The 22,377-nt window shown below is 43.1% G+C and overlaps 1 protein-coding gene across 1 annotated transcript in view; it reads right to left on the bottom strand.

Moving 5' to 3' along the window:
* Positions 1-22,377, bottom strand: part of FAM135B (family with sequence similarity 135 member B) — a 172,915-nt gene that overhangs the window by 8,651 nt on the left and 141,887 nt on the right. Inside the window, exons 11-15 of the mRNA XM_059901473.1 lie at positions 16,400-16,554; positions 7,880-9,881; positions 5,813-5,979; positions 2,099-2,190; positions 977-1,074 (exon numbers count right to left, since the gene is read on the bottom strand). Coding sequence (XP_059757456.1) covers positions 977-1,074; positions 2,099-2,190; positions 5,813-5,979; positions 7,880-9,881; positions 16,400-16,554 — 2,514 coding nt within the window. The remainder of the gene's footprint in view (positions 1-976; positions 1,075-2,098; positions 2,191-5,812; positions 5,980-7,879; positions 9,882-16,399; positions 16,555-22,377) is intronic.

The following is a 22,377-nucleotide window of genomic DNA, read 5'->3' as shown; positions in this document are numbered from 1 at the left end:
TCCCTCAGTGCACCTGGGGGTTCTTTCTGACATTCACATTGGAGCATTGAACCCTCCTGGTCATTCACAGGGTAACATCCCAGCTCCTTAGCCTGGCTTACGAGGCCATTCATGTCCCGACTTCTGCCTGCCTCTCCAATTTTACTCATCCCTCGTTCACTCAGTACAGTTGGTGAGTTGCCTGCTCTCGGCCCACAGCACGTGCTCTGCTCCAGCTGTACTGCTGCTCAGAGATCTACGGATTCGACACATCATCACTTTCAAATTAAATGATTATGTATCAAAACCCCATTATATTATATATTATATTAGCTGCCTAGCTCTTCTCGTGTGCGTCCTTTTATTTTTACCTAACTCTGTAGCCTCTGAAACCTCACCTGTTGAATAAAGAAGTGATATCTTAGAGGCCTAAATGGGGTCATGGATGTTGAAGACTCACCACTATGTCCACATCTGCAAGTGCCCGAGAAACACAAGCTACCGACTATCACCTTAACCATCTCAACATTTACGCCAAGCTGCCTGTTAACAGTGGAAGGACACACTTAGCACTGATTGAAACCCTTTTATGGGGCAGGCGACGCATCCCCTCAGGGCTGGTCCCACTTAATAGATGGGGAAACCGAGGCTCAGAGATGTAAAAAGCTTGTAAAAGGTTAGATGGTGGAATCGGGACACAAACTTGTGAGTGTTAGAAGAACGAGAATTTAAAACCTAGGATATTTGTTTAAGTCCAATTCTCTTTCTACAGAGCTACACGGTGTTTATTCTCCTGCACACCTGCTATGACAGACATGGGCGTGTCAAGCAGCCCTGGTGCCCACTTCTGTTCTGAAAGTAATCTACCCCCTTAAAAGTCCCAAGTTAACTTATCCCACACCGGTATACAGACGGCATCATGCTGAACTTGTACACAGCAAACACGTAAAAATGGCACCCCTCCCCCCAGCATTAACTACCTGTGGTTTCCTTTTACCTAATTCGCGATATGGAGAGGTTGTACAGCTGGATGTGCTGAATGATTTCATCCAGTAACCGATCGGTCATGGTATCAAAATCTGCAAACGTGTCCATCTGGAAGGGGAGAGAGGGAACGGGTGTTGGGGAGGGCGTGGTGCCAGGCCGGGCCCCGTGCACAAGCCCATCTTCCTCCGCTAAACACCACCGTGCGTCCTGGGGGCACGCCCCGTCTGACATTAGGGTACAAATCAGTATTCGACATCCAGAAAAGGAGTCCCCGATTGGGGCTCTCCAGGTCAGACTGTGGGTTCCCTCTTTGTGAGGCGACAGTGGTGCCAACACTTCACAGAACGGTTGGGAAAAGTAAATGAAGAAACACGCCAACTGCTCAGCGCATCGTAGATGCTCAAAGGATCCTCTTTCCTCATCACATTTATACCCCTTCACCCTGCGGAGTGCACGCCTTGTATAGAGCAGGTGTCAAAGAAAAGGCAACAGGACGGACCACTAAGAGAGGAGGAATGAGACTGCACCTTCCATTGTTTGCTTGTTGATTATCCTCTGATGATTCCCATTGTCAGTGGTCATGGGACCCTCTAGTTATAAGCAGTGCTATGCCTCCAAAGAATATTTAGCCTCATCCATCTCAAGTCCCATGGAATGGGGCTCAATGACAACATGCCACCCAGCCCCACCTCTTGGCCATGGAATCTCTCAGTTCTCATCTACCTTGACATCCCATTAAGGCTCCAGACCTGAAATGGCAAAGGCCCCATATTTTACCTCTGACTATGAAAAGGTCATAATCCAGCTCCACTGGTTACACAGATGCCAGTGACAAACTCCTTCCCCGGGACAGACCCACGGATGCCCGATCATTTATGCTCTGAGCTGTCACTCAACCTATGACCGTGAGGTCAAAAGGCCCAGTCACCTGACTCACATGTCCCCATTTCTTACTATTTCCTCCTCCCAAAAAAAAAAAATGAGCTCTCCAGACCTTCCAAGTGCCTGGCCAGTGTCCCTTGGTAAAGTCCCCTCCCATCTGTGTGGCCATAAACCATCATGGTGACTTTAGGAGGCTCATCTAAGACACGAATCAGGGATTCTTTCGGTTCTGACGCTTTTGTTGTCATACCTGATTCTTTTCAGACATTAGGAAGTCCAGTTTTCCTCCAGGGAGCCCCAGTTCTATGAAAGTCTTTACCAGACGGAGGTCCGCACTGTTCCCTAAAAAAGACAGATAACCCCACCACGGATCCACAATTAATCATACAATAGCTGACACACAAGGGATTTATTTCTTACTCCTTTCTGGTCCCCCTCCCATTTCCCGTTTTTTTCAATAAGTTGATAATAAAAACAACTAAACGTGTCCAATCCACTGGTCCCCGCGCTGCCCCCTCCTCCCGTCCACACAGGGTCAGGGCCTTTCTGGTAGTCCTCCCTCAGTGGGATTATTCCCTGATCTATAAATATGTGGCTTGTGAACATTCTGTACACAGGAACGGTTGAAGGCACGCCGCCTTTCCCTTCTTTGACAGCCAATTCTGTTCACTCAGGACATTCTGCAAGTGGTGTCACTTAATGATGACACGCTGATGTGGCACAACGTGATACCTACAAGTCCCCTCTCAAATCGCTTCCTTAATACAAGGACTAGTTCTGCCATTTACAGGTTGTCAGCAAGCAAGTCCCTCAAACAGGGGCATAGTTATGTACAACAGAGTAAGAATCTCCCTTGGGAACCAGAGTCAGCAAGGGCAAGCTCCATGGGTACCAGCTGCCAGAGTGACCATCAGGGCAGAGGAAGAAGAGCTTAAGGACTTGAGGCTCTGCTGCCAATAGCAAAGACACAAAGAACACACAGAATGCATCCCTGAAGTGAAAATCATGTGGAAAATAGTTCTGATATAACAGAATAAGCTTCATGCTCAAGTATGGTTAGGGGTAAATTTCATGCAGGCCATGGGGTTCAGCGGTAGCTTAATGAATGTTTTAATCTATTCCTCAAAGGGATCCCTACAGAGTTGAAGGTCCGAAGCTGCTTATGTGGCTATATAGGTGACCTACTTTACCATGTAACCATCCTTTCAAAGCAGCTGGGAAACTCTAAGTGATATAGTTGACTACCAATTTTACACCCGTCTTTATGAAACCACCAAGTGATTCAAAGAGGATGAAAATGCCACACAGAATATGGGAGAACTAAAGATATTTGACTTTGTCTTCCCCTTAATTTTCAAGGATGACCCAATAGAAGGGTGACCCAGGACGATGGCCCGTCAGAGCACATGCTCATACATGCAGGGCTACAGTTATAAAATACTCCTATTCTTTTAGAAAATGTTTCTATTTTGTACTAAGTTAAATTTTGTTCATTCCTTTCATTTCTGACAGTAAAAGTTTGCTCTTTGGTCCTGTTCTTGTTTAAAGTTACCTAATGGCATTCTAGGTTGTGGCCTTAATATATATGTATCAAGTGTTTCTGTTTAGCTTAAGGAGTCTAAGGAAGGGATGACAATGGGCCCCTCTCCTTCAGCTGTTGAGCAACAGAGAACTTTCTGCAACTTAAAACTTTTTCAAAAAATATGATTTGATAATGTGTTCCACTGAGGACACTTACAAGAATATAAATCTTGGGTTTTGGGCACAATATGAAGAGTTGGGCAAATATCCATAACCATTACCAATTTCTTCAGTTCTCTGTTAATATCAATATAGCCCTGGAAGTGAAATGTAACCAATGGGTCCTGTAAAACTCTGCAGTTTAAACATATGGACGTTGAACTAGAGAAATCACCTTCAAAAGAAACGTGTGCTTTCTGATGGTTGTCTTTTTGATGATTTTATGCCCAAGTGACAATGCTGTGATTGGCGGCTCCGTTTTCTGACACAGCACAAATACTGGAGAAGCTGGCCTGTCTTTATAGCATCCCTCTTCTCCCACTTGCAGGATGGAGTCTGTGGCCTGACCAGATTTCTTATTTTCACAAAGAGATTGAGAGGCTTATCTCATTTTAATGTAATATCAGGTAAGTAAGAGATGCACACTGGTCATGCAAGGCCATAGATCCTGTGTTAAAAATACACAGGATGAGTGAGAACGTTATTCTTTGTCTTTCTGGAAATCCTTCTGATTGGAAGCCCCAGTTAAAAACAAGCATGTTTTCAACAGCTTAATATTTTTGCAAAGAGAAAGTGAGCGTCAAGCTCAAAAAAGTCTTCCGACAATGGCACACGTCAAACTTCAGCAAACTTATTTTGTTTATATTAATTATTTTTAGTATTACTCTTTGTGTGTAGCACGTGAGTCTAGTATTTAATTTGTGGTGTGATTTGAAGTTTATTTTTTTTAATAAATACACTCAAAAAGTATGCCCATTTCAGTACAAATTTTGAAATTATAGTACAAGGTACATGGGTAGAATAAATAAGGGGAAGGGAATGTGTGAACAGCTGAAATTTGAAAAGCACTGAAGTCAGTGCAGAGAAAGGAAAGCTCACCGGAAAGAAAATCCAGTGTTGAGAAAGACACAGTGGTGTGAAATGGTCCCTGTCCGTGGAGATGGGAGTGAACTGGTGCAATTGGAAGAGGGGAGAGCAGAAAAAGCAGGAAATGAGAATGAAGAGGGTCAGACATAAAGAATATTTTATGCTGGGAATTTTCTAAGCTTTCTAAAATAGCAGCTCATTTTATTTTATTTTCTGAGAGCTACAAAGAGCTTCCATTCCAGTGATGGAATGACCAGACCTAGTAAGATTTTAAGAAGATGACTGAGGGATGTGGATGGAGGTTCGGGTTGGGGGAGAGATGAGAGCTTGTTGGTAAAAGGCAAAATGAAACCATGGGCTCTGGAGCCTGACAGATGGGTTTTAATCCTGACTCAACTGCATCAGCTGTGGGACCTTATACAAGTTACTTAGCTGTCCTCTTACTCAGTTTCCCCACTTATAGATGGGGGTGATAATAGCAGCTACTCTGCAGGGCTATTGCCAGGATCAACCACGTTAATAAATGTTAAGCATCTAGAATGGTCCCTGGCCCCTGGTGAGTGATGTGTACATTCTGGCCATCATCATCATCATCATCATCATCATCATCACCATCACCATCATCATCATCATCATCATCACCATCACCATAATCATCACCATCATCATCATCATCATCATCATCATCATCATCACCATCATCATCATCATCATCATCATCATCATCATCATCATCATCACCATCATCATCATCACCATCACCATCATCATCATCACCATCATATCATCATCTGGAATGGATGATCTACCACTGGATTCTTTGACACTTCACTAAATAGACCTGTTGACTTAGCATCCTGGCAGGCGACACATATAGCCAGGAGTTGATGCGGACAATTAAATGCATTAGCCCCAAGAGTGAGGAAAATTAAGGATATTAACAAGAGTGTGTCATGGAAGTGAAGCCCATCACCATTCCCTATTTGATCATCATAAGAATGTGACCACCGGTTTTGCTACTCATCACCACTGAAGCCCTAGAGGAGCCCTTTCACTCCTCTGACCCTTAGTCATACATTAGAATCTGTATAAAGTGGATGTGATTTCTTCATTCCATTCATTCCTTCATTGCATTAATTCATTCGTGTATTTCGTTAACTCAACATATTTTTTTGCCAGAGAGATCTTTTCTTTGAGAGCAAAGCCATGCCATTTTCCTAGATCCAGCATACTTACTAATGTTCCACAGTCACTAATTGAACATTTGCTGAACAAGTCCCTAAACTAGATTAATTCATAAATATGATAATTCGTCTATAGCGCAAAACTTTGAGGAGGAAACCTTTTTAGAACTCACCATCCAGGCCATGGACACAGACTACCAGGTGAATCCCATCTTCCAAATTTTCTTCCTCTTCCTCTGGTGGGAAATACGGTATGTCAGAAGCTAGTACAGATAAGTCACTGTACAGAAATCCATCAATCTTCAGCTCTTTTTTAAATTTTTCTTTGGCCTGATAAAAACTGGAGAATACACTAATTAATCACGAGCCGAGCTGTGTATTCCATGCTGAACAGGAGATGCATTGAGCTGGGATGCAGGAGCGACGGACAACTACGAGGAAGTATCTGCCAAGCGACCAAGGCTGAATGTGGGACCTCATGGGAGACGCTAGTGAAAGAAGGTTTGTTCTGAACAACAAGGCAGAAAAGTGACCCAGGAAAACCAAGGGCTGTATTGATTTGGGTTCTGCAGATGTGGTTCCTGCATTGCATAGAACCTCTAAGGTTCCCTCCAGCTCCAAGGATCCACACAATCTTTAAGCGATCTTCCGAGAGTGAGAGTTTATTAACCTGCTTCCATCTACTTCTCCAGCATCATCAGCTAGCCTCCAAAAAGAACACATTTCTCATAAAGTCCCTGCATGAATTATGCCTCTTGTCTTTACTTCCATGCCTTTGTGCATTTGGGTCTATCTGTCTGAAATTCCTTTCCCACCTGGTTATCCTGTTCTTTGCCTGGTTACCTGACAAGGTGGTTAAGACCACGGACTAAGGAATCAGACTTCCAAAGTCAGAATCTCGGCTTTGACACTTACTAGCTGTGCACCAACTGCTTTAACCTCTCTGCATTCAGTTTCCTCATTTGTAAAAGGGGAATAACACCTGTATCGAATTCATAAAGTTGTCTTTGCCTTGCTGTATTAAGTGATATAATCTATTCAAAATGCTTAGAACAGTACTTGAAACAGATTAAATGTGAAAAAGAAGATGTGATCGATTACCAGCCAAATCATCATCACCATCATAATCATCAACATGATGTCTCATGTTTTCTCCTTAGCTTAGGTATCATCTCTAAAAAGCTTCTCCTGGCCACCATCTCTGTTCACACTCACTGCCCCACAGCCAAATTAGGTCCTTCTCTTTCTGGTTCAGCTGTGCACACATGAACCATCCCATTTACTCAGTTGTGCTCATTTGCTTCTGTCATCTCCCTGTCTCCTTGTTAGACTGAGAGCATAATTACAACCAGGACAACACTGGCCAGGCACTGGATAGTGCCTGCTATGCACTGGTTAAACTGGTGACAAAGTACTTAATGGTCTTTATAAAACATGGGATCCAAAGTTTACCTGCCTGTGTAATTTCTTTTGGGGATAACATTAATGTGTAACTCTTCAGCATTTTTTGAACAGGTGAATGAGATGGGATGTTTTGATTAAATGATTCCATACTATACTTAATCAAATACATAGTTTATAGGTGAGGGAGTAATATGAATACAAACCCAAGACAAGGATAAAGGGATGGATTCTGGCATTTCAAAAGGAACAATAAACTTAAGAACCACACAAAAGGTGCTTAGGAAGAAAATCTGAATTAGTCCTATTCCCAAAAGGCTCTTAAAGAAGTGTGCAAAGACAGAGGTACAATGACACTCATAAGATAGTTGTTCATCATAAGAAAAACTGAAAAAAAAAAAATTCATGGTTTATCTCTAAAGGATTTTGTTAACAAAATCATGGTACATTTATACAATGGAATATTACACTAAAATGGTAATGCAAAAATAGATTTATAAACATATAAAGATGTTTCCAATATATTAAGTTGGAAAAAACTTAGAGTTTGTAAAGAATTATCTTACTTTTGCAAATTAATAGTATATACGTAGAGATGCACATAGGAAGTATAGATGAACTTAACACAAGGGCTATATTTGAGAGATGGGCTTATTGGTGATATTTTTTACTTCTTTACACTAGTCTACATTCCTGACTTGTATGATAAGAATATAATACTTTATTTAAACCAGAAAATAACTGATATCTCAATTTTGAAATAGTATGCCCGAAATTGAGAAATATGTGGAAAAATCTAAAAGATGGTGCTGGTGTAGGTAAGCCACCAGCAAACCTACCTGAACATCCTTTCACTGACTTCCTCCTCCAACTTGCTGGAATGGTTAGGAACACCTCCAAAGGAACCCAAAGGTTGATGAGTGATGGGAAATGGGGTCTGTTTGGAAGAGAATCCAGCCCTGGCAGGGGTCTCCTTGGGCACAGACGAGAAAGGGAGACAGGTGGCAGTGCAAGACACGGATAAGTTGACGACCTCGACAGCTTTCAGGCTGTCCAGAGAGAAGGTCTCTGCAGAGGTCACGTGGGACAGCATGATGGAGGGGCCTGCCCTTGGCTCTTGGTTTTCTGTAGCTTGGGAGTGAATGGCGTGAGTCACAGTGGAGCACACAGTGCCTGCTTCACGTCCATCCTCTGGGAAGGTGTTTGGTCCTCTACTAAGCGCTGTATCGTCAATGATGCCAGGTGAGCTGCTTCGCTCATCTGTTGAATCCCGGTTGATGGTTTGGGCAGCTGATGTACAACTCACTTCAGGCACCTCATGGTGGGTGAAATGCTCAACGTCCAAGATGCTGCTGTTGGAAAGAGCTCTTTTCCCCGCATTAGAGTCCTCAGGCATGCGCTTTGGGGTCTCCATGAGTTCTGTAGGAAAAGCTCTGTACCTAGGGGTTTCAAGGGCTGGGATGCGTGGTATTTTTAAAGTCAGACCTTTGGTTTCAACCCCTGGAGGGTTATCGGTCCTGCCATCAAGACAACAGGGTCCTTGAGGATCAAGCTGATTCTCTTTACCTTTGGGGATATCTATGTAACCAGGGCCCTGCTGGCTGTCAGCATCTGCAACTACCTCCACAAGGGAATGGTGAACCCCAGCATTGCTAAGTTGAAGGCGGTGTCCGGAGGGATCCGTGCTCCTGATGGGCACAGCTGAAGTCTCAGAAAGACCTCCGCCTTGCTGCAGGGAGTCCGCATCTTCAGCAGACTCCTCGGGGCTACTGATCTGGGGCGCAGAGACAGACTTGGTCAGTTTGGTGAGGGCCAGTTCCCGCTCCTCCTCCTCAAAAGGCAAAGAGCTAATGGAGGTGAGAGAGGCCTGGGTCCCGCTTGGCAAACTCGTATTGCTCTCTGTGTGTCCACCCTCTAAGGAGTTCCTGTGCAGGGCATGTCTTCGAACCAGCTGGTGCAAGACATCCCGGTCGCTCGGCAACTCCAGGGCTCTACTTCGAGCCTCGGACCAGGCGACGGAGCTTGGCTCACTCTCGATGCCCGAATCAGAGATGATGGAAGAGGATCTCTTGATGACCCCAGAGAGTACGGACACTTCCTCCTGCTCCTCTGTGTGAGGGTCCTTTGGGGAAGCCTTGACATCCAAGGGGTCCCTCAACGAAGAGTTTAGTGGATCACAGGGCTCCGAGGGGACGAGCTTCTGACTCAGCAGCACCATCTTGCTCCCCTGGTCTGCTCCCTTTCCGAGAGTACTTAACTCATGGGGTGTGGTTTTCTCTGAAGAGATGGCATTGCGATGACTTCCGCCTGCTACCCCTTCGCTTAGCTCAGTTCTGTCTAATTCATAGTTATCTCGAGAGCACCCACTCTCGTGCTGGGTACTGGTGACCGCCGTGGGTTCAGCTCTGCAGGCGTTCTTATTGCTAGAATTCACGTCAATGTAGGTCAGTGCTGGGGCCTGGTCATCCTCTGGACCAGGACTCCTCCTGGGCAGGTCCTCATCTGTCGGCGGGTGCGTTCCAACATCAGACCTTTGGCCAGTCCGATGTTCATCTTCAGGCAAACCTGTTTTGTTCTGGAATTCACCAATTGTCAGATACACCTGAGATTCCGAGCACACGTCCGTATGACTCGGTGTGGTGACATTCTCATTTGGCCCTGGACACCTAATAACCTCTTCATTAGCGTCCATTTGGGGTGGTTTCATGGTGGGCAAGACAAGGTCTTCCCTCAAAGATGATTTTCTATTTACAATATGGTTCTCCTCTCTGTCGTTTAGATTCAGTACTGCGGGACTTGTTGCTGGAACATCAAAACTAGGGTACACACTCAAATTATGCCCTACAAAAAGATAAAAAGAAAGAAAAATGTGTTATACTTTAAGAATCTACATTCACGGGGCTTCCCTGGTGGCGCAATGGTTGAGAATCCGCCTGCCAATGCAGGGGACACAGGTTCAATCCCCGGTCCGGGAAGATCCCACATGCCGTGGAACAACTAAGCCCGTGTGCCACAACTACTGAGTCTGCATGCCGCAACTACTGAAGCCTGCACACCTAGAGCCCCTGCTCCGCAACAAGAGAGGCCACTGCAATGAGAATCCTGCGCACCACAATGAAGAGTAGCCCCTGCTCACCGCAACTAGAGAAAGCCCGCACGCAGCAATGAAGACTCAACTCAGCCAAAAAGAAATAAATAAAATAAATCAAGTTATTAAAAAAAAAATCTACATTCACAAATTACCCAAATGCCTGATTGTATAATAAAGAGTTTGTCTGGACTTTGTTCCTGCTTCCTGGGAGATATCCTCTAAATTCTTGGAATTTCCCAAGTGATAGGAATGTCAGTTATTCATGGCGGATCCTGAGCTAATGATAACGAGGTGACTCATGGTGAGTCCGCTGATAGTCTGTGCTGAGGAGGTGACTCGGGACGGGGGCTGGCCATGCCAGAAAGACCAACCACGTGACTAGCTGACTGAGGATTTGAACCAGGTGACATCAGTACAACCTCTGGGGAGGAGAGATGGGCTGGGGATTGAGTTCCATCATGTGGCCCATGATTTAATCAATCATGCCTACATTATGAAACGCAGTATGAACTCTAGACATGGAGGATTGACTAAGCTTCCCCAGTGGGCAATGCATATTCATATACCAGGAATACCAGTCCTGGGGGCAGAAAAGTTTCATGTTTGGGGCCCTTCCAGACCTTGCCCTATGAGTCTATTCCTTTGGCTGGTCTTTATTTGTATCCTTTCTAATAAAACTGAAATCATAAGTATACCCCTTTCCTGAGTTCTCTGAATTGTTCCAGCAAATTATCAAACCTGAGGGGGTCATGGGAATCCCCAGATTGGTAGCCAGTTGGTCAGAAGTCTGGAAGGCCTGAGAACCCCTGAGCTTGCGGCTGAGTTGTGAAGGAAGGACAATCGTATCAGAGACTGTGCCTTTAATCTGTGAGGTTTGACCTAATACCGGATTATCAGTGTCAGAAACGCATCACACTAATGCAAAAGCTGCCAAAGATTATAATTCTTGATTTACCTTTTACTTAGTAAAAAAACATTTTGAATAATTACCACTTACAAATATTAAAACATTTACCCATCTTGTGTACAGTATTTACAGAGTATAGAGAATGCTTTGGAGCTAGGAGGCCCTGGTTTCCAATCCTGACACTGACACTTGCCAGCTGTGAGACCTCGGACAGTTAGAAAAAAAAATAAGCCTTTTTCCTAGTTGAATACATTTTCTTCTTAGGTGGGCAGGTTCATAGTAACCAGTGGGCCTCACAGCCATAACTCAGAGTAGACTTCTGATATGAAATGGACACATGGGGAAGACAGATTTCTGCTTTCTGATGGGAAACAATGCCAAGCTTGAGCTCCATAACCAGGGCAATTATCGTACACGGCACTCAGACCACAAGAGGCTCCCAGGTCGCTTTCGTCTTTATAGCAGGATGGAGGAGCGCCAAAGTGTGACCTTCTTTTTCTTACTTTTCTTGAGGGTAAACTATTATGTCTCTCATTCTCTCCCCTAGTCTCTTTTCTCTTCTATTTCATTCCCCTCCTCCCTTCCTCCTCCTCCTCCTTCTTTTCTTTATTTTCTTTCTCGCTCTCCCTCTCCCCCTCCCAATATGCATAATTGGGATAAGATAAGTGCCTGTAACACAGCTCTTTTGAGAAAGCTATATGATATATTATTCAATTTCCATATACACCAAACAAAAAAAAAAGGGGACTGGCCTTTTATTTTCTTTAAACAGTTTAAATCTTCCATGCAGTTTTAACAAAGTTAAATGAATATAATCATTATTAACATTATCATGGAGTAAACCATTGAGACACTTACTTAAAAACTGCATGGAGCTTTTAGATATCACCGTCTCATCCTCTGAGTGAAATTTATGATTGGGTCAAGGATTAGAACAAAGACTGTGAAGAATGAATCTCTTCCTTACCTGGACATGTTCTCTGCATCTTGAGACACTGAGCAAATTTCCCTTCCTCTGGGCAACTGTCTCACACCCTACAGCAAGTTAGACATTCTCTGTTGCAAATTCCTAGTGTCTCCTCTACACACATGTAGTGTAACACATCTACCACCATACCATGATCCATGTGGACATGGCTTGTTCCCACTGGAGAGAAGAGTTTGTGTTTTATAAGTATCTATATCTCCAAGGCTAGCATCCTGGCTACTTCGCAGCCAGTGAATTGTGTTCATAAAATGAATTGAGAATAGATCAGAAATGCAGCAGGACAAAGACTGTTACTCTCATTGACCGTTTGTACTGGTGTGAAAAAACACAATTTCAATATTATTTAGTCCTACAAATGGTAGATTGACATATCCTATGTGCAAAGCCCTATACTGGGCCAAGGTTTAGAGAGAGGGAAAGTGGGGATCAGTTATAATAGTGAACCAGTCTTTGTCTTTATGGGATTTTCAAAATATTGGGAAACAAACATGGTACAGGACAGCTGGCTCTCCTACCAAAACATGTGGGTTGTATGCTGGAAAATATGAATTGAGCTTCTTCATAAAAGGAGACAGTGGGTCAACCTAAGTAGGGAGGATAGTGTGAGCAAAGCCCCAGGAGTCTGGGCGGCATAGTCTGGTCAGGTGTTGGTTGGATCCCACGCGGATGCAGCAAGAGTGAACAGAGGAAGTGGGGGAAGGGCATGAGGTTAGACAGGAAGAGAGAGCCCACAATATGGATGAACTTGAGGGCCTCGTAGGAGTAAGGAGCCTGGTCCTTATTTTACAAGTAACAGGTGGATTGGTGGGTTCTTGAAACAAAAAGGAGAGATTTATCATAGACAGTTAAGACAGGACATAGGAAGCCCAGTGAGGAAGTAGACTGTCAAAACAGCTATTTTAATTTCACTACTACAACTACAGGAAAAATGAGAGTAGCAAAGGATCTGATTCACAAAGGATGGATTTAGACTCAGAGACTAACGGTATTAGTTGACATGCATTCATAACTTCCTTTGTGCCAGTGGACGAAACTATCCACTGCTCCCAGTAGCCTACGGAGTAGAAACCACAACCCCTGTTGCCCAGTTGCATACAGTTACTAGATGTTGGCAAAAAAAAATTCAAATCCAGGCAATCTGTCCAACTGTTAAGACCTTAGGAAAACAGCCAAATTGCCTTGGGACAGGAGAGCGAGGGGGTGGGTGAGAGAAGGGATTACAGATCATATGGACAGAATTTGCAAGTTCCTGGTACAGGTTAAGTATTCCAGCCACAGTACTATAGCAGACCATGAACAAACATTACAATTTTAATATGAAAACGAAATTCTTTTATTTCCTTTTTTCCACTACACTAAAAGAATGGAATACAAACCCAAAAACTTCATTGCAAATTATAAAAATTAAGGCCATCAAGCCCTTGAGGAATAAGAAAATAGTTATTTATTCGCTAATACTTTTGCTCCAGGATTAAAGAATCACTAAAGTAAAGTGTAAAAGAGCAAGAACTCAAAAATAGCTTTGGGAAATAGACTCACAGATGTAGAAAACAAACTTATGGTTACCAAAGGGGAGGAGGAGAGAGGTAAATTAGGAGTTTGGGATTAAAATATACACACTACTATATATAAAATAGATAATCAACAAGAACCTACTGTATAGCACTGGGAACTATACTCAATATCTTGTAACAACCTATAATGGAAGAAAATGTAAAAAAAGACTATATATATTTACATAGATATGTGTATATATAACTGAATCACTTTGCTGTATACCTGAAACTAACACAACATTGTAAATCAACTATATTTCAATAAAATTTTCAAAAAAAAAGAATACCTTTCGGGTTTGAGCATGGATATAGGTGACTCTGTAAAAGTAGTTTTGGGGATGCGGATGGATCAGGTGAGAGGTGTGTGAGGGAAGCCTTGGGGAAGTATCCAGGCCTCTGAGAGCAACTGCCTTGGGGTTCTTCCAGGGAGATGTGACCATAAATGCTGGGGTCCTAGCCTCAACCGAGTCCCATGTCCCAAGCACATAACAGAAGTTGCAAAGCGGACTTCTCTGGTGGCGCAGTGGTTAAGAATCCGCCTGCCAACGCAGGGGACACGGGTTCGAGCCCTGGTCTGAGAAGATCCCACATGCCGCGGAGCAACTAAGCCCGTGCGCCACAACTACTGAGCCTGTGCTCTAGAGCCCGTGAGCCACAACTACTGAAGCCCGCGAGCCACAACTACTGAAGCCTGCACGCCTAGAGCCCGTGCTCTACAAGAGAAGCCACCGCAATGAGAAGCCAGCGCACCGCAACGAAGAGTAGCCCCTGCTCGCCACAACTAGACAAAGCCTGCGTGCAGCAACAAAGACCCAACACAGCCAAAAATAAATAAAATAAATTCATTAAAAAAAAAAAAAAAAGAAGTTGCAAAGCAATGCCGGTCCTAAAATACTCTGTAGATGTGGACAATGCATGGCTTCCAGGGACCGGCGTGGGCAGATGGCCCTAGAAAGACCTCCCCTAACAACGCCTTGCCGCTGTGAAACTCTAGGGCAGTGATGTGATGGGCAGTAAAGAGGGTTGTCAGGGAGCCCCAGAAAGGCTGAGATTGACTTTCCAGCTAAAGCTGCAGGAGGGATGGGGCTCAGCTGAAATGAGGTTGATTCATAAAAAATAAAGATATGTGATAGTATAGCACATGTGAGCTGGAGGACTGAGATTTATACCCACGAGAGTACCTATTAATATGTATGTAAAAGAGAGACTGGAAGCTGATCTGAAGTCTCATAATGATAGTATTAGGGGGTCTGATAGTGGGTGATTATTTTAAATATCTTCTCTAACTGTTCAAATTTTCTGTAGTTCAATCATATCACTACAATGAAGATCAACATATGTACATATGTACACACACACACAGTCTCAATCCAATGTGCTGAGCCTTTTTTTTTCTTTCAATATATGTATGTATTTTTTTTTGAGATGGGTGCCAAATCTTATTTATTTATTTATTTGTTCATTTTTTACTTTTATTGGAGTCTAGTTCATTTACAACATTGTGTTAGTTTCAGGTGTACAGCCAAGTGACTCCGTTATACATGTACATATACCCACTGTTTTATTTTTTTGTTTAGATTCTTTTCCTATAGAGGCCATTAGGGAGCATTGAGATTGTTTTGCGCAGCTGGTTGGCTGCCATCCCTGGAGCTCACACGCAGTCAAGCCGTCATACACAGCGTAGACACTAGATGTCAGGGTACAACAGAAAACCGGACAGCATCCTTTGTTTGCAACGTTGCAGTCCTTGGAAGTCACCTAGACTTTTTAAAACATCCTACAAATCTCAGATTGCAGAAACTCTGAAATTTAAGTGGCCCCTCCTTTAATTATGGGCACCCCAATAGAATGGTTTAAAAAATATTTTTGCCAAGAGATGACAAGCAGACACGGGCTTTGGCATTGCAGTGAATTGGCTTTGACTGCTGGCTTTTACAAGCTGTGTCATCTTTGATTAATATTTACCCTCTTTGTGCCTCAGTTTTTCTCTGTTAAATAGGGCTTCTGAGGTTGTTTATAGGATTAAAGAGATAAAGCTCATAAAGCCTCCACCATAGGGGCTGGCATAGTTTGGTCCTTTAAGGGATCATGGGTCTCTTTCAGCTCTGTCATTTATAAGAGCTTGTTGTGTTTCCATGAGCAGGGCTGTGCAAGGGACAGGGAACGGACATTCGCTCTACAGTTTGCACTAGGCTCTTTCCAGTTGATGGATCAGTTCATTAACAAACTCTGTGCAGCCCCAGCAAAACAGATTGCAATCTGCACACACACACACACACACACACACACAAACATGTTACCTCTTCTCCCTGAAGGGAGCTGTCCATCCATTAATCCATATATTTATGTGCCCACTTTCTCAAATACTTTACCTGGCTTGTTCCATAAAGCAAGCACTGCGTAGGAATGTCAACTGAATGCCATTTAGGTTCAGCCAGAAATGAATTTATATTTGAATTGTACATTTGAGATAAGAAAAGATCTCCGTCTGACTCTCAGGGGACTCTGGTGAGGGGGAGAATTTGGCTCCCACTTTACAGGTGAAAACATTGAAGCACTAAATACAATTCCACCCCAGGAGTCCAAAAGGGAGTCTTTACTATAAGTGTCCTTTGCTTCCATTGCTTTGTCCACTCACGGCAACAAAGTCATTTCCAATCACAAGCTTAACCTTAGTTCTTGCTTCTCCTCTAGGAACTGACAAATACTTCATTGATTTGTTCCCATGGCTGCTGGGATGTAAACAGAGCAACTGATGGGAACCCAGTGGTAAGCCCTACTCTTGAGGTTTCCAAAGCAAAAAAGGAGAAGACACACCTGTGGCCGGGCAGTCCACATATCTGTCCTCGAAGATAACGGGCAGAGTGCTCCAGTCACCGTCAATGTGCAGACACTCCGCGGGCAGCGGGGGCATGGTGGCGAGGTACTCTGAATTCCGGACATCCAGAGACAGCTGGCTGTGGGTCTGGATCCTGGGGAACATGGACCCGATGAGCATCCAAGGAAGATTTAAAGGTTTTAAATTTACTGCTCCATCCCTCTTATCCCAAGACAGCATTCAGAAAATGTTCAGTAGACTCTAACAATTGCCATTGGTCTGTCTACCCTCCCTTTCTTCCCAACTACCTACCCCCCAAAGCCCTAGTCTGCTTTGAATCAGAACTGTTCTGGGTGCTGATCAGGACATGGATTGTGTGATTAGGCAAAACACCAGGGCATTTATCACATACCAATTAGTAGAATGTAATAAATACCATTCTAGTGAATTGTATGCTGAGTTTCTAAATGGCTAGGAATCGTAAATTAGTGTTTTGGAGGAAACACTTAAATATATATATACTTTACTCCTATTTCGCTAATTACCTATAGCGCTTAGGGTCTGAATCATATTTTGTGGCATTTGAATTCAGAACCATCTACAATTGCTTTTTTATTGCTTGCTGTGTGGACAACAGGATCCTTGATTAGGGTATAAATCCCCCTAGTTCAGGAGCCATATTTTTTGTTTCCTGCATATAGGATTTTAAAATGCCCCTTATTCCTCCTCCATGACCCAGATATCACTCCACGAGTAGGGATGTGATTCCAGAATTTGAAATAAACAGTATTCCTAATTCGAAGGCTGGGCTGGTGGAAAACGTTTACTCCCTTCTCCTCAAGTCCCTGCAAGATGGCAAGAGTTTATTTTTCCCCCATGAAGGGAAAATTATTAACAATCCATCATTTTTTCTCCATGCCAGCTCAATCACTCTTGCCCAAGCAAAGACGATGCTCTTATCGGGTTGGTGAATTTGGGAGAAGAATTGAGCACACACAGCTACTTTCTGTCTGTCTGTCTTTCTGTCTCTTTGTCCAACTGCAGATGTTTTTAGAGCAGCCTGACTCTGGAAGTCCCCAGCTCACTCTCCAGCCGTTTAGATTATCTGCCCGCAGAGAACAGTTCTGTAGCTGTGGAACGTTGCACAGGCCAGGGCAACTTCTGTAATCCAGCATCCTCAGTAAGAAATATGATGAAGATGGACATATATGCACATATATGCTATTTTATATATGTATATTTAACATAAATATTAAATGTGTATATTTCATTTGCCTCTTATTTCTCAATTGGATTTTAACCTATGAAAGAAAAAGAGAAGCAATTTATTCTCTCCCTCAAAGCCATGAAGGCCGTTGCAAATTCATCATTCTTTGGACCTCTGTCTGAATATTTAAATGGAATTTTGTTGCCATCAGTTCCGCACTTCTCAGCTATCATCAATTTTTGGTCCAGTTTTCAGCTTATTAACACAGTATATTGATTGAACACCAATGTGCATAGGATGGTGTGCACAGGGTAGGGAGTAAACCTAGAGGATTGAAACTTGATTGTGGACCTAAAGAACTTATAGAGTCATGAATAAATTAGGTGGTTAATCAGGTAATTATAATACAACAGGATAGGTGCTGGAGAGTCAGAACTAAGTTATTTTAGGCAGGGAGTTCTCTCCTGCTGGAATGTAGTATACAGACATTGTGAATGTGACCACATGCCTCAAACAATGCTTCTCACGTGTTAACAAATAACTAAAAATTCCAGGGCATGTACGCTACGAGCTACCACCTCACACCTGTTAGAATGGCTATTATTGGAACAAACAAGTGTTGGTGAGTATGTGGAGAAGTTGAAACCCTTGCGCCCTGTTGAGGGGAAGGCAAAATGGTGCAGCTGCTGTAGAAAACAGTATGGAAGTTCCTCAAAAACTTCAAAATAGAGATACCATATGAGCTGGCAATCCCACTTCTGAGTATTTATCCCAAATAATTGAAATCAGTATATTTAAGAGATATTAGCACTCTTATGCACGTAATAGCACTATTCGTAACAGCCAAGATATGAAAACAAGCTCATTGCCCATGGGCAGATGAATGGATAGAGAAAATGTGGGACAATGGAATATTATTCAGCCTTAAAAAAGGAGATTCTGCAATATGTGACAACAGGGATGGACTTTGAGGACATTACGCTAAATGAAATAAGCCAGCCACAGAGGGACAAACACTGCATGATTACGCTATACGTGAGGTATTTTAACTAGTCAGATTCATAGAATCAAAGAGGGGAGGGGTGGTTGCCAGGGGTTGGGAGAGGGGAAAATGGAGAATTGCTCATCACGGGGCATAAAGTTTCAATGAAGTAAGATGAAGAAGTTCTAGAGACCTGCTGTGTAGAGCATATAGGGCCTTGTTCATTTCATTTTTATTTCAAGGTCAGGTTTATCCTGACTCCCAGAGTACAGCCCAACAGCATACAGATACTTCTCTTTACACGTCAAAAAATCTACATTCTATTTTTCTGGTGTATTCTTTAGGATAATGGTCCAACGCTATATAGAGTAGCCATAGCAGGGGGGCTAGGAGTGTGGGATCTGGACTTTGACAGATCCATGGTTGCATCACTTGCTTGCTGTGTGGTCTAAGTTACTTAACCTCTCTGAGCCCAGGTTTCTCCAGTTTCTTCTGTAAAGTGGGGATAATAACAGTTCCTTGCTCAGGGGCTTAGTGTGAACATTAAATGAGCCACTGCGTGTAAAGTATTTAGCACAGCTTCTTACCAGAAGCTTCTCAATAGACTTATTAGCAGCAGGAAGGCAGGTGAAGTGACTGTTGTGCTCAACTCTATACATATAGCAACTTGTAGAATAAATGATTTTTGAAAAGGAGACGGTGTTACAATTATGACTACAGAAATCATAAAAGAGTGGCATCTCAATGATCATTTTACAGAAATTAAGTCATCAGTATAGGTCTTCATACTCATCAACATTTTCACATTCATTCATTCAATAAACTTTCTTTGAACACTTCCCTACTGTGTGAAAGGCACTGGCTGGCATTGGTAAAAACAGAAAGAGGAACAATAAAACACACCCTTGCTACTAACCAGTTCTAAATCATTTTCAAACACTTTTTAATCAGTGCAAGCCATGGCAAGAAATGGCCTTTATTTTACACGGCCACGGAGTACAATCACGCACACTCCCAGAAACACACACGCTGAAACGAAAGTTTCAGAAACACTTCTTACTACTACTACCTATCTTACTTTACCCTATCCTATCCTATCCTATGTCATTTAAAAAAGGCCGTTGTAAATCCACTAAGATGATCTCACCGTTCACTAAGTGACTGTGACCTATCATTTGAGAAACACGCTCTAGTGTGTGCTGGAACAAGAAGGGTCTTGACAGCGAAGTTTCTCTTGTCCATCCTGATGTGGGGGGATGGTCCTGTCCCCTATGCAAACAGCATGAGCTCCCTGCGGCTGCACCGTCCCCTCCAGTCTGACCACCAGATGAGCACACCCGTGTCCATGCACAGTCGCCAGCACTGCAAAGCATCTCTTCACTCTCTCCATCTACGGTTTAGTTCCGTTCACAGCCCTTAGGACCTGTCCTCCAGTAATTTTCTCAGTCTGAAATAAAATTTCCCTCTTGATTCTATAGTTCTTATTTTAATGACCTAATTAAACGTTTACCTCTTTCTAAATAGCATCATTGCTATTCTAGTGTATGCTTTCTACTGTAGGTTAATATCTACTATTAACTGAATGGTAACACATTTCTCTAATCTCTGAAGTTGCACTATGGGGCAAATGTTATAATCTCCTAGGTATCTGCAGGGCTCAATCCCTCCCCCTGCCTTAGAGCTCCATTCAGGTGTCTCCTTAGGAAGCCTGTCTCCGACAGCTCTACGAAATAGCATGCTTTGTGCCTGTCACGCTGATATATTTCTCCATAGCACTTATTACGTTTGCCATATCATATTTATTTATGTATATATCATATATGTATATTTATGTATGTATTCACTTGTGTATATTTATTTATGCATATGCTTTCCATTACTAAAATATGAGCTCCATGACATAGGGAGTACGTCTGTTTTGTTCACTGCTGGGTATCCGATATCCCAAATAGTATCTGGCACACAATCAACACTATAGATAGATACTTGTTGAATAAAGGAATCTCCCTTTTACATCTAAGCACAAGCTAAGCAGTAACTAGTTTGATGTCACAAGTAGTATAAGTTACAGGATCAAGATTTCAAAACAGGTATATGAGATTTGAAATCCAAGGTCTCACCACCATAGTCACTTGCCAGGTTTTTAAGGCGTTCGTTGTAACTACCATAGCACAAAGTCTGAATTCTTCATCCTGGTCCTCCCTGGTCCTACCTCCCTGTCTCCTACTTGCTCACTCCAATCTAGCTACACTTGCTTCTTGATGCTTCCAAACACTTTGTGTTCCCATACAAGGACCTTCGCACCAACTATTCCCTCTGACTGAAGAGTCTTCTCCCATATCAGGGTATGGCTTGCTAAAACCCCAGTCTCTGCCCAAATGCCACATCCTCAGAAAGACTTCCTTTTATCTCTTTGGCTAAAACATTCCTTCTCCCACACCCAGTGTTGTGTTGGAGCCAGTTCATACTGGCTTGCAAGAGCCAGCTGTATACATCTCTTCCTGAATCCACATTCAGTGATAACATATCCCTAGCTTGAAACTGACCATGGTGGGAGCATCGACACATGGAAATTGGCAAACACTACAGACTGGAGTTTGTTTGTTTGTTTTTGCTTTCCCGAGAGCTAGTTGTGAAACATTTATGAGGACACTGGCCACACCTCTTCTCATAATTTTCTATGTCCTCACCTTGATGTGTTTTTCTTTACTGATCACTCTCTGAAGTGATATCATGTACTTCTTGCCTGTCTCTCCACTAGAATGAGTGACCCATGGGGAGAACATCTTTATTCTGTTCCCTGCTGCATCCCCAGTGTCTATGTGAACAGCAAACATTTGTGTAAGTCATCAGGCATCACCTAACTCTTTCCGAGCAGAGTCTGCAGCTGCCCCAGGTCGGGTCCTGCGCGTGATGCTCTCATGTGATCCTCACAACCATTATCCCACCCATTTTAAGGAAACGAAGACTAGGTGAGCTTCAGGGAAAAAACAAACAAACAGAAAATTAACTCTCTCAAGGATCTGCTGCGAGTAGAGGAGGAGGATTTTGAACCCAGGTCTCCCGAATACCACATCATCCGTACTTTGTACAAGTGGTTGTCATTCCAACAAAACTCTTCCAGGACACTAGTTGCCTATGCGTCTGTCACCTCTTTGTGTGTTCACACTCCTTGGGAATGCAGCCAGGGCCTGGCAGTCTGAGGTCTACCTATTGTTGTGGTGATTTGGAATTAGATTTCCTGCAGTAGTCTTGAATTGCAGTGCTTTGCTCCATGGTCCTCAAAGTGATGCTTGTAGTTGCCAAATTAACTCTCCCAATTTTCATTTTTAAAAATACAGTTGGTTCTAGCAGGGGGCTGGACTGAATGAATGAATGCATGAGTGAGTGACTCTAGATATTTCTAGAAAAGCCATTTTAACATGAGATATGTTTTCCTTGGTGCCCCTCTCAATTTCAGAATCCATGAGGCAAACTTAAACATTGCTGTAACTTTGCAAATAGAATTAAGTGTGGGGAGAAAATAAGGTTATAAAGATGAGGGTGAAAAGATCTTCGGGTCTGTCCTAAGTGATGGATGGATTTCAAGTGTTTCTCCTGCTGGATTTACTGTAGCATCTCAAACATTATTCCATCCACATTTATTTTGGAGGCAAACGTACTATTCAGAAACCAAAAGAAATGCTTGGACTTGTGTAGCCAAGGCCAGACATCTTGGAGGAAGCACTCACTGATGGTGCCCACAAGAGAAATCTACAATGAGAGACAATGACCTCACCTTTTGTCAA

The sequence above is a fragment of the Balaenoptera ricei genome, chromosome 17, assembly GCF_028023285.1.
Source record: "Balaenoptera ricei isolate mBalRic1 chromosome 17, mBalRic1.hap2, whole genome shotgun sequence".
Taxonomy (NCBI): Eukaryota; Metazoa; Chordata; class Mammalia; order Artiodactyla; family Balaenopteridae; genus Balaenoptera; species Balaenoptera ricei.
The sequence above is the reverse complement of the archived record's forward strand: the minus strand, read 5'-3'. Positions and strand labels throughout refer to the sequence as shown.